Genomic DNA, 13,972 nt, shown 5'->3' with positions numbered 1-13,972 from the left:
ACCAACTGGGCGAGGCCACTGCAGAACTGCAGATAACTTGTCAGGATCAATGGAGAACCCTGCAATGGAGATAACATATCCTAGAAAGGTTACTTGAGTCTTATGGAACTCACATTTCTTGAGTTTACAAAACAGGCCATTCTCACGTAGTCTCTGAAGAACCCGTGTAACATCAGAACGATGAGCCTCAAGTATGGGTGAGTGTATGAGGATGTTGTCTAAGTACACCACAATACACTGATGCAACATATCTCATAGGACATTATTAATAAATTCCTGGAAAACAGCAGGAGCATTACATAGGCCAAAGGGCATTACAAGATACTCATAATGCCCGCTCCTGGTGTTAAACGCTGTTTTCCATTCGTGGTCCTCCTTGATCCTAACGAGATTGTATGCTCCTCTCAAATCAAGTTTAGTAAAGACCGTAGCTCCCTTGAGGCGGCCAAAGAAATCCGTAATGAGCGGAATAGGGTAAGCATTCTTAATATTAAGACCCCTATAATCAATGCATAGTCTTAACTCGCCACCCTTTTTCTTCACAAAGAAGAAGCCAGCCCCTGCAGGAGAGCAGGATTTGTGGATGATTCCCTGTGACAGAGCATCTGCAACATACTCCTCCATAGCACAATTCTCTGCAACAGACAGAGGGTAAACCTGGCCCCGAGGAGGAATGGCTCCAGGTTGCAGGTCTATGGCACAATCATAAGACCGGTAAGGAAGCAACGTACTGGCACGCACCTTGTCAAAAATGTCTAGGAACTCTCGGTACTCCTCTGGCAATTGAGATACCGAAGAAGTGCACAAGATTTTAACTAATTTCTGAAGACAAGTGGAAATACACTGCAGGGAACATGACAAAATTTCGAACCTGCACCAGTCGAGACTGGGATTGTGCTTTTGGATCCAGGGATAACCCAGAACAACCGGAAAATGTGGAGAGTTTATCACCTGGAACTGGAGGGTTTCAAAATGGAGAGCGCCAACAGCCATGGACAACAGAGCAGTTTCATGAGTAACGAGTGCAGGCTGAAGGAGCCTGCCATCAATGGCCTCAATAGCAAGCAGAACGGACCGAGGCAAAACAGGAATGGAGTACTTTGATACAAAAGCACTGTCAATGAAATAGTCTGCAGCACCATAGTAAACAAGAGCCTGGGTGACTATGGAGGAGTCCACCCAGGAAAGGACAACCTTGACCAAAGGTTTCTCCTTAAGCGGTTCCGGGGACGAGGATAAACCACCCAAGGTCTGCCCCCGACAGGACCTTAGGTGTGAGCATTTCCCGGATGTTTAAGACAAGACTTCAAAAGGTGGCCCTGTAACCCAAAAAAGAGGCAGAGCCCCTCCCTCCTCCTAATGGCCCTCTCCGCCATGGAGACATGCGTGAATTCCAACTGCATTGGCTCAGTGGTACCTGGTGACTCGGGACCAGGAGGCATGGCAGGAGAGGGATGCATGGGTGGGAACGAACACGTAGGAGACAACGGAACAGGAGGTTTCCACAAGCGCTCCTTGAAAGAGGGCCTCTCTCTGAGTCTGATGTCAATTAGGATAAAAAAAGACACCAATGTCTCAAGATCCTCTGGTAAATTTCTGGCAGCAACTTTGTCTTTAATCGCATCAGAGAGCCCATGAAAGAAGGAGGCAACACGGGCTTCATTGTTCCAACCAACCTCTGTGACAAGCGTACGGAACTCAATAGCATACTGAGCAACAGATCTTGTACCTTGCTGAATGGATATGAGTCATTTAGCAGCAGAGGAGGAGCGAGCTGGAACATCAAATACCCTTCGAAAGGAGGCCACAAATTCAGGGTAAGTTGAAATCACAGGTTTATTAGTCTCCCACAAGGGATTAGCCCAGGCAAGAGCTGTGTCGGAGAGTAACAAGATGAGAAATCCCACCTTAGCCCTGTAAGGGGTTAATTAGGTAACTTGTAGGGTTAATTTTAGCTATAGTGCCTCCCACCTGAAACATCCCACCTCCTGATCCCTCCCTGACCCCTTTAATAAAACTCTCTTCCCTCCCCCACCACACAATTGTTACCACCATCTTAAGTACTGAAGAAAGTCTGCCAGTATTAAAATAAAACACATTTTTATGTTATTTTGTTATATATATTTATTCTGCAATGTTGGATCCCCCTTAGCCCTCAACCTCCCTAATCCCTCCCAAACAGCTCTCTAACCCTCCCCCTCTACCTATTTGCCGCCATCTTGGGTACTGGCAGCTGTCACAAAGTGGCTCTCTCTGCATCGGTGGATAAATAAAGGGTATTGCAGGATGCCTCATTATCGAGGCATCACTGCAATACCCTGAAAGTGGCTGGAAGTGATCACGCGCTTAAACCCCTGAGGATATGCAGGGTACATCCTTGATTATTAACTACCAGTTTTTGTAGGACGAACCCTGCATGTCCTTGGTCGTTAAGGGGTTAAACTATATGGCGCAGCAAGGTGGCGCTATTTAGATGACATATTTGTCATATGGTGGGGCATTGTGGACTCCATAGAGAAATTTGTGAGAGAATTTAAAATGGTTGTTAGAGGTTTGGAGTTCAGGTTAAACTATAGTGAAGAGCCAATTATGTTCCCTGATACAAAGGGATATAACAAAGATGCACATTTGGAATTTATGTTCTACACTAAGGAAACAGACAGAAACACATTGTTAGAGTATAACAGCTTCCATCCACAAAACTTAGTGGAATCCCTTCCAAAGAGTCAACTGATTAGGGTAAATAGGTTAGTAACTGAAAAGCCTTATCTGGAGACAAGATTACTTGAGATGCAGAAACAAATTATTGATAGGGGTTACCCTAAAGAAGAGATTGACAGATGTAGACAAGACATTGAGAGGAGTGTTCCTAAAAAAAAAAAAACAGAATAGAAAGGTGTTTTACTCCCAATACAGCTCCCATGGTAACCAAATAGTAAGGATAAGCAATAAACATTTGTACGTTTTAAAGGAAGGTAATGAACAAGTAAAGGAATTTAAAGAACCACCAACAATAGTGTATAAAAGAGTCGAAAATATAAGGGACCAACAAATTAGATCAGATATAGGCCTCATTAAGAAAAGGGAACAAACATATCTGGGCAAGAAAAACCTGGGTTTGTACCCATGTCTTAGCTGCATGAGTTGCAGTTCCATCATTAAAGGGACAGTCTACACCAGAATTTTTATTGTTTTAAAAGATAGATAACCCATTCCCCAGTTTTGCATAACAAACACAGTTATATTAATATATGTTTTACCTATGTGATTACCTTGTTTCTGAGCCTCAGCAGACTGCCCCCTTATCTCAGTGCTTTTGACATACATGCAGTTTCGCCAATCAGTGCAGAATCCTAAATAACTCCATGGGAGTGAGCACAGTGTTTATCTATATGACACACATGGACTAGTACTGTCTAACTGTAAAAAACTTTCAAAATGCTCTGAGCTAAGAGACGGTTTTCAACGGTTTAGAAATCAGTTTGAGCCTGCCTAGGTTTAGTTTTTCAAAGCTACCGCCAAGGAAACAAAGCAAATTTAATGATAAAAGTCAATTGGAAAGTTGTTTAAAATTGCATGCCCTATCTGAATAATGAAAATTTAATTTTGACTAGACTGTCCCTTTAAGGGGAATGAATTTGTACACCCTAGAAGAAGATACAACTTTAGGATTTGACAGTTTTTTAATTAAATACCCATGTTCCTTGATTTATATTGATGAGACAGTTAGGAAGGTTAGGGATAGAATGAACCAACATCGCTCTAACATAAGATGTGGGCAGATTGAAGCCCCAGTCTCAAACCACTTTTTTTGAAAAGGGTCACCAGATTAGTCAGTTGAGGTGGCAAGTGATAGATCACGTAGGGCCACAAAGGAAAGGGAGTAATTTGTGAGAAATTATTAAAACAGAAGGAGATGTTCTGAATTCATAAATTAGGGACAATGGCCCCTAATAGATTAAATAGGGAATATGATTGGTTAGTTTTCTGGTGATTAAATTGGAATGTATAATGTCAATCTTTGACTAAAAAGATGTATGCATATGACAATATTTTGTATATTTGAAACCTATAAAAGAAATACACAAATTTTAAACAGTAGATGGTGCCAGACACAAGATTTTAAAAAGGCGCAAAAAATGGCATTTAAATGGAACTTCAATGTATTGTATGTTTAGCATGATTAAGGGATTGATTCCCAAAACGTCACATTGATTTTACACGTTATGAAATAAAGCTGAGATGTTTTATGTATGGTGCTGTGGATATTAAAGTATCTGGATATACAATTAAGAGAAAGGGGTTAAACGTTTTCCATTTCCCAAAAACAAATAAGAGGTTTTCTAGGTTTACTGACTATAGTTGTTTCCCCTATTGACAAAAGAACAATTTCCAAGTAGTAGTTAAGTGGTTTCTAAAAAATAGATCCCGCTTTTAAAATTTCATCTATGTACCAAACAAGTCCTGGCAACTTTTAAACTAGCTGAAGATTTTATAGTGTTGGGTTGGAAGCAAAGTTAAGTGTTTTGCTATTAAATGTGTTGATACATTCTGTAATATCTGTTTAAGATTTGTTACTGTACATTTCTTGTATCAATCAAGAAAAATAACTCATATTTACCAGCTGGTTCCTCAGTTTTAAACAACCCATTTTACTGAAGAACACTGAGTAAGTTTTATGTATGGAGTTCAAATTTGTATACCCTATTTATTATGAGCATTACACTATGGATATTTATTACTTCTGTGTGTGTACGTGTGTGTTCTGTATGTGTTTGTATGAGTAAATTTGTGTGTTTATATGTGTTATTGCTGTTTTGAGTTTATCTGTATGTATGTCTGTGACATTGACCTCTAGTTATCAACGTGTCTCCTTCGCCGGCGCCAATACGCCCGCCTAAGCTCACCTACCATCACCGCCGTGGACCTGAATACGCTCGCCAAAGTTATCAATAAAGCTGTCAAAAAAACGTGCACCAAGTACGGGGCGATGAGCAGCGGACTGTGATAGTTATCACTCATCCGATCTCGCTGCTCTTCGGCTTTTTCCCAGCTTTATTGCTAGCCTGTCACTAAGCACCCACACTAAACTACACAGTTCTACCCCCTATACCGTCGCCACCTATAATAAATTTATTAACCGCTATCCTGTCGATCCCGGACCCCGCTGCCACCTATATTAAACTTATTAACCCCTAATCTGCCACCCCTACACCGTCGCCACCGATAATACATTTATTAACCCCTATCCTGCCCCCCCTACACCGTCGCCACCTATAATAAATTTATTAACCCCTATCCTGCCCCCCCTACACCGCCGCCGCTATAAAACACTTATTAACCCCTAAACCTAAGTCTAACCCTAACCCTAACACCCCCCTAACTTAAATATTAATTAAATACATCTAAATATTATAACTCTTATTAACTAAATTAATCCTATTTAAAACTAAATACTTACCTTTAAACTAAAACCTCATATAGCTACAATATAAATAATAATTATATTGTAGCTATCTTAGGATTTATTTTAATTTTACAGGCAAATTTCAATTTATTTTAACTAGGTACAATAGCTATTAAAAAGTTATTAACTATTTAATAGCTACCTAGTTAAAATAAAGACAAATTAACCTGTAAAATAAATCCTAACCTAAGTTACAATTACACCTAACACTACACTATCATTAACTAAATTATTCCTATTTAAAACTAAATACTTACCTGTAAAATAAACCCTAAGATAGCTACAATGTAATTAATAATTACATTGTAGCTATTTTTGGATTTATATTTATTTTACAGGTAACTTTGTATTTATTTTAGCTAGTTAGAATAGTTATTAAATAGTTATTAACTATTTAATAACTACCTAGCTAAAAGAAATACAAAATTACATGTAAAATAAATCCTAACCTAAGTTACAATTAAACCTAACACTACACTATCATTAAATTAATTAAATAAATTACCTACAAATAACTACAATTAAATACAATTAAAAAAACTAACTAAAGTACAAAAAATAAAAAAAACTAAGTTACAAAAAATAAAAAATAAAAAGTTACAAACATTTAAAAAATATTACAACAATTTTAAGCTACTTACACCTAATCTAAGCCCCCTAATAAAATAACAAAGTCCCCCAAAATAAAAAAAATGCCCTACCCTATTCTAAATTATGAAAGTTACCAGCTCTATTACCTTACCAGCCCTTAAAAGGGCCTTTTGCGGGGCATGCCCCAAAGTATTCAGCTCTTTTGCCTGTAAAAAATAAAAAACAACCCCCCTCAAAATTAATAACCACCACCCACACACCCCTACTCTAACCCAAACCCCCCTTAAATAAACCTAACACTACCCTCCTGAAGATCATCCTACCTTTAGCCGTCTTCAGCCAGCCGACCACCGATGGAACAGAAGAGGACATCTGCAGCGGCCAAAGTCATCATCCAAGGGACGCTGAAGAAGTCTTCCATCCGATTGAAGTCATCATCCAAGGGGCGCTGAAGAGGTCTTCCATCCGATTGAAGTCTTCATCCAGGCGGCGTCTTCAATCTTTATCCATCCAGAGCGGAGCCATCTTCAGACGAGCCGACGCGGAGCCATCTTCTTCCACCGACGACTTCCCGACGAATGAATGCTCCTTTAAGTGACGTCATCCAAGATGGCGTCCCTCGAATTCCGATTGGCTGATTCTATCAGCCAATCGGAATTAAGGTAGGAAATATCTGATTGGCTGATGAATATTGAAGACGCCGCCTGGATGAAGACTTCAATTGGATGGAAGACCACTTCAGAACCCCTTGGATGATGACTTCAATCGGATGGAAGACTTCTTCAGCGCCCCTTGGATGATGACTTCGGCCGCTGCGGATGTCCTCTTCTGTTCTATCAGTGGTCGGCTGGCTGAAGACAGCTAAAGGTAGGATGATCTTCAGGGGGGTAGTGTTAGGTTTATTTAAGGGGGGTTTGGGTTAGAGTAGGGGTGTGTGGGTGGTGGGTTTTAATGTTGGGGGAGTTGTATTATTTTTTTTACAGGCAAAAGAGCTGAATACTTTGGGGCATGCCCCGCAAAAGGCCCTTTTAAGGGCTGGTTAGGTAATAGAGCTGTTAACTTTCGTAATTTAGAATAGAGTAGGGTATTTTTTTATTTTGGGGGCTTTGTTATTTTATTAGGGGGCTTAGATTAGGTGTAAGTAGCTTAAAATTGTTGTAATATTTTTTAAATGTTTGTAACTTTTTATTTTTTATTTTTTGTAACTTATTTTTTTTTATTTTTTGCACTTTAGTTAGTTTATTGAATTGTATTTAATTGCAGTTATTTGTAGCTAATTGATTTAATTAATTTAATGATAGTGTAGTGTTAGGTTTAATTGTAACTTAGGTTAGAATTTATTTTACAGGTAATTTTGTATTTCTTTTACCTAGGTAGTTATTAAATAGTTAATAACTATGTAATAACTATTCTAACTAGCTAAAATAAATACAAAGTTACCTGTAAAATAAATATAAATCCTAAAATAGCTACAATGTAATTATTAATTACATTGTAGCTATCTTAGGGTTTATTTTACAGGTAAGTATTTAGTTTTAAATAGGAATAATTTAGTTAATGATAGTGTAGTGTTAGGTGTAATTGTATCTTAGGTTAGGATTTATTTTATAGGTAAATTTTTCTTTATTTTAACTAGGTAGCTATTAAATAGTTAATAACTATTTAATAGCTCTTGTACCTAGTTAAAATAAATTGAAATTTGCCTGTAAAATAAAAATAAATCCAAAAATAGCTACAATATAATTATTATTTATATTGTAGCTATATTAGGGTTTATTTTATAGGTAAATATTTAGTTTTAAATAGGATTCATTTAGTTAATAAGAATAATATTTATTTAGATGTATTTAATTAATATTTAAGTTAGGTGGGTGTTAGGGTTAGACTTAGGTTTAGGGGTTAATAATTTTATTATAGTTGCGGCGGGGTTCGGGAGCAGCGGTTTAGGGGTTAACATATTTATTATAATGGCGGCGGGGTCCGGGAGAGGCAGTTTAGGGGTTAACATATTTATTATATTGGCGGCGGGGTCCGGGAGCGGCGGTTTAGGTGTTAATCAGTTTATTAGAGTGGCGGTGGGCTCCGGGAGCGGCAGTATAGGGGTTAACATATTTATTATAGTGGCGGCGGGGTCCGGGAGCGGCGGATTAGGGGTTAACATATTTATTATATTGGTGGCGGGGTCCGGGAGCAGTGGTTTAAGGGGTAATACATTTATTTAGTTGCGGCGGTGTAGGGGGGAACAGATTAAGGGTGTTTAGACTTGGGGTACATTTTAGGGTGTTAGGTACAGACACCTCCCATAGGAATCAATGGGATATCGGGCAGCAGCGAACATGAACTTTCGCTATGGTCAGACTCTCATTGATTCCTATGGGATCCGCCGCCTCCAGGGCGGCGGATTGAAAACCAGGCTGGGCCGGAAAAGTGCCAAGCGTAACTGCTAGTCATTTGATAACTAGCAAAAGTAGTCAGATTGTGCCGAACTTGCGTTCAGAACACCTGGAGTGACGTAAGAATCGATCTGTGTCGGACTGTGTCCGGCGGATCGAAGCTTACGTCACTATATTCTACTTTTGCCGGGGAGCAGGGCTTGATAACTAAGGCGAATCAGCCTCGCCACAAATACGCTGAGGAATTCCAGTGTTTTTGAGGTTGACGGCTTGATAACTAGGCGCTACTGTGTGTGTTTGTGTGTACGTATTTGTGTGTGTGACTTTGTGTGATTTTGTATGTGTTTTGTTTTTATGTTTTTATGTGTTTGTGGGTGTTTGTGTTTATATAAACTGGATTTTATAATCTGTTTTAGTAAATAATGTCTTCCGCCTATTATAACATTTGATCATTTTGAGTTACATTATTTTTCCTTTATTTAAGTGTAAAACTTTGTTTTTTTTATTGTTCAAGTATTTAAAAAAAAACTCAGATTATAAGGAGTGCAATCAATAACCAAGTTATTTATTAGTTGCATTTAACAATGTCCATGAAGGAGACTCAGGGCATTTTATGTCCAATAAAATTAAGACAGGATATAGCCAGGAATACAAGTGATTTAGTTGGCAGCGATGGTGTTCTGGATCCAGGAGACGTAGTTGCAGACTTTGGTGTAGACACCAGGATAGTTCCTGAGAGCACAGCCATAGCCCCATGAGACAATACCCTGCAGCTGTCCGTTACACACCACAGGTCCACCGGAGTCACCCTGAAAGAAGGAAGATTATTATAAGAGCGAAACATACCTAAAACTATAACAGGGTTAAATACCTAAAGGAATTTATATCTTTGTTGGTAAAATATAAACTAAAATAACAGTTGGAACCTCTTTTATAAATTGTGTATGTAAAACGATTAAAGGGATAATTATCATTATTTACACAACACAAACATATTTATTAGAGGATTATAAACTTTATAATTTCTGAATAAGGAATGTATATCATATGAGAGAAAACTACTCTGCACCATATAAGGGAAATAATAAGGAAATAATTGATAAATGTATATATGAAGTATAAAGTAAATTATCATCAGTTAGAACTTGTAATTACTTTAATAACTGTATCAGTAATTTTTTTCAAGAAATAAACATATGTGTATAAGATAAAAATATCTGCAAAATAAGAAAAATATATGAGAATTGAGCAGTCATTTATCTTTAAATTCCTGTTCAATGAATATTTAAGACTAGAATTAAATTGCACAGACGTTAGATTAAAATAAGCTTAGATTAATAGAAAGAGGACAGGTGATGTTACCTGGCAGGAATCCTTGCCACCTTCCAGATATCCAACACAGATCATGTTGTTGGTGATCTCTCCTGGGTAGGCACCGGTACACTGGGCAGTAGTCAGGATGGGGGCGCTCACGCACTGCAGGAGATCTGGGTAGTTGGCTACAAATGAAACCATTAAATCATTAAGCAACTAGTTCAGATTCTACGTAGCCATGCAATAAGCTTTTCTTCTATGCTATTATTTTATACTAGATATACAAAATGATTCTCTAGCAGAAACACTGTACCCTTTATGTGGGTTTGCATATTCTCTGAGAAATAAACGTATTAAGCTGTGCTTTAAAAAGGAATAGCTCAAACAAGCAATGGCTTTAGCCTTAGATTTATTTATAGAACATGTTACACTGAATATTTAGTAATAGTTACTCACTGCCACTGCTGAGTGTGTTTCCCCAGCCAGAGATCAGACAGCTGGTGCCAGCCGCGGCACATCCAGAGGGCAAAGCTACAGCCTTCACATAGGAGTTCAGGGTGGCGGCAGAGGCGAGCTTGATGAGCATGATGTCATTGTCCAGGGTCCTGGAGTTGTAGCTGGCATGTCTGATGACCTTGGCAGAGTTGATGAACTGCTCTGTGCCCTCACTGGTAACGATGTTGTGCTCTCCCAGTCTGACCTGGATGCTTCTGCAGGTGTAATGAGATGGAAAATCAGAAAGGAATGTAGACTGCAATTTGAATCAGAAAAATATTTATATATATGAAATTTCATTTTGTAAATATAGCTAATTGAATAAAAAAAAAACAAATGCATTTTATAGAAGTGTTGACTTTAGAAGACATACAGTATATGAAAATATAGCAGAAGAAGATATAATGAACAATAGCAGCTTGGGGCTATGTGAGAATATTATAAAAAAAACAGTAGGAAAAGTACATGAAAACAATTCAAATAGCTTACGCTTTGTAGCAGTGAGCAGCAGACACAACCCACAGGTTGTTAATCAGGGACCCACCACAGAAATGGTAACCGGAGTTCAGAGACACCTGATATGGGAGTGCGTTCTTGCCGCAGGTGTAACCTCCTACAATCTTATCATCATCATCAAATGCAGCTGAGAACATAATATTACACAGATAAAAGAATGTTTGACCAATAAAATAATAAAAATAAAAATCTCCAGTGTTAACGATATAACATTATTACACAATGATTAAGCTTGTGCATCTTCTCTCATTGGTCATGTTAAACATTATTAATTATCTGAGTGATGGAAACAATTGGAGATGTTCTAAAATCATTTCTTTTTACTATTGATAGTGTATATTTTCTGTGTTTCACACTTACCAGCAGCTCCCAGGAGCACACAGAGCAGAAACAGCTTCATCATGGACTTGTTAAAGGAATATTTTTGAGGTAGATGAGCTGGGTATTTATATGGTTTGTTGCTGGTAATCTTTCTTTACCTAACACCTTGTGCCACTCTTATTTCACAGCATGGACAGATGATCTAGTTAATCTATACACAACGTATAGAGGTCAAGTGGTAAATTATTATTGAACTTGTGCTATTTTAGACATAGAAAGTACACATGTGAAAGGTGTGATAATTCCAATGCTGTATTTCTGATCCAACAGCCTCTATAACTATATGGTATTTCTTAAAATCTCTCAAATGATGAACCAGCGGCACATATCACCATCTTTTAAATATGTTTAGAGTCATCAATATTAAAATGATAATTGACAAAGATGTCCTTTATCATCATTTTTATTCTTTATAATTATCAAAATATCTGCAGCTGAAATACCTAAAGGGACAAAAAAATCCAAAGTAAACATCCATGATTCAGATAGAACATGCAATTTTAAACAATGTAGAAGTAAATTTAGAAGTTATCTGGAAAATTATTATTGTGCTCTATCCAATCCATTTAAGATGAATTTTGACTTTACTGTCCCTTTAAGAATACGGCATTCAAGAACAACCTATCAAACAAATTATGCATAAAATAAAGATATAATTGCATTCTACATTGCAATTCTTCTCAGCTTATTTAGAATAAATATATCTCAATTATCCCTCACATTATACCAATCTGAAACTTAATAGAACTGTAGATATACTTCATATAACCTAAGGCTCTTCTTAACATGTTAATTTGTTAATTTGTACGTCTATGAAAATAAAGAAATCAAATATTAAATGGTCATGTGCTCTTCATTAGAGATGCTCATTTGTTTCGTTACCAACTCACATTTGTAACCTGTTTAGTTTTCAAAAAAACAATATCCAAATGAATATACCAGTGAAATTTAACGAAATGGAAAACATTCGGTCAAAATGAGTCAGTGTCCATTAATTTTCTTCAAATTACTTTTAAAGGGTTAATACTTACCTTTTGTTTGCTGGAGAGCTGCTCTAACCGGTTCCTCTTTTTCACAGAACCCTGACTACTCTAACATGAGGCCTAGCACGGTGGGTCCCAAGGCATGCGCTACAGGAGAAGGTGTTTTAGTGCAGGCCCTTGGAGCCGGCCACATTAAGCCCGTTAGTGCTGCTGAGGGTCTGTGAAGAAGAGGAGTGGGTTAGAACACTCTTCAGCGCACAAATGGTAGGTATCAAGCAACAGGGGAACTTGTAACCGGTAGCTTCTGAACATTTATATTTGTTTAATGAAAATAAATGTAAATGCTTAACAAATATTCAATATTCAGAATACATCCAACAAATATTCAGAGAAACAAATTTCCTAGAATATTCATTATGAAAGATTCGGACAAACAGATTTGTCATGGCTGCACATCTCTACTCTTCATTAATCTTTAATAAATTAAATTTTGCTTCCTCACCTAGAGAATCTCAAACCATTGTCCCATCCTGGGACCATCTTATGGTCTTCAAGATACTAAGGCCTAGATTTGGAGTTTGGCGGTAGCCGTGAAAACCAGCGTTAGAGGCTCCTAACGCTGGTTTTAGGCTACCTCTGGTATATGGAGTCACTCAAAAAAGGGTCTAACGCTCACTTTTCAGCCGCGACTTTTCCATACCGCAGATCCCCTTACGTCAATTGCGTATCCTATCTTTTCAATGGGATTTTTCTAACTCCGGTATTTAGAGTCGTGGCTGAAGTGAGCGTTAGACATCTAACGACAAAACTCCAGCCGCAGAAAAAAGTCAGTAGTTAAGAGCTTTCTGGGCTAACGCCGGTTCATAAAGCTCTTCACTACTGTACTCTAAAGTACACTAACACCCATAAACTACCTATGTACCCCTAAACCGAGGCCCCCCCACATCGCCGCCACTCGATTACATTTTTTTAACCCCTAATCTGCCGACCGCCACCTACGTTATCCTTATGTACCCCTAATCTGCTGCCCCTAACACCGCCGACCCCTATATTATATTTATTAACCCCTAATCTGCCCCCCACAACGTCGCAGCCAGCTACCTACAATAATTAACCCCTAATCTGCCGACCGCAAAGCGCCGCTACTTAAGTTATCCTTATGTACCCCTAATCTGCTGCCCCTAGCACCGCCGACCCCTATATTATATTTATTAACCCCTAATCTGCCCCCTCAACGCCGCCTCCACCTGCCTACACTTATTAACCCCTAATCTGCCGACCGGACCTGAGCGCTACTATAATAAAATTATTAACCCCTAATCCACCTCACTAACCCTATAATAAATAGTATTAACCCCTAATCTGCCCTCCCTAACATCGCCGACACCTAACTTCAATTATTAACCCCTAATCTGCCGACCGGAGCTCACCGCTATTCTAATAAATGTATTAACCCCTAAAGCTAAGTCTAACCCTAACACTAACACCCCCCTAACTTAAATATAATTTAAATCTAACGAAATTAATTAACTCTTATTAAATAAATTATTCCTATTTAAAGCTAAATACTTACCTGTAAAATAAATCCTAATATAGCTACAATATAAATTATAATGATATTATAGCTATTTTAGGATTAATATTTATTTTACAGGTAACTTTGCATTTATTTTAACCAGGTACAATAGCTATTAAATAGTTAAGAACTATTTAATAGCTAAAATAGTTAAAATAATTACAAAATTACCTGTAAAATAAATCCTAACCTAAGTTACAATTAAACCTAACACTATACTATCATTAAATTAATTAAATAAAATACCTACAATTAC

At 37.8% G+C, this 13,972-nt stretch overlaps 1 protein-coding gene across 1 annotated transcript; it reads right to left on the bottom strand.

Moving 5' to 3' along the window:
- Nucleotides 1-9,110: 9,110 nt before the first annotated feature.
- Nucleotides 9,111-11,176, bottom strand: LOC128639673 (trypsin-like). The gene is made up of 5 exons (XM_053691795.1): nucleotides 11,137-11,176; nucleotides 10,750-10,903; nucleotides 10,222-10,475; nucleotides 9,814-9,950; nucleotides 9,111-9,260 (listed from the first exon to the last, which is right to left on the bottom strand). Exons 1-5 carry the CDS (start codon nucleotides 11,174-11,176, stop codon nucleotides 9,111-9,113), a joined length of 735 nt encoding a protein of 244 aa, XP_053547770.1.
- Between the last annotated feature and the right edge of the window lie 2,796 nt (nucleotides 11,177-13,972).

The sequence above is a fragment of the Bombina bombina genome, chromosome 9 (assembly GCF_027579735.1).
Source record: "Bombina bombina isolate aBomBom1 chromosome 9, aBomBom1.pri, whole genome shotgun sequence".
Taxonomy (NCBI): Eukaryota; Metazoa; Chordata; class Amphibia; order Anura; family Bombinatoridae; genus Bombina; species Bombina bombina.
Note: the sequence above shows the minus strand (reverse complement) of the source record. Positions and strands in the feature narration are given on the sequence as shown.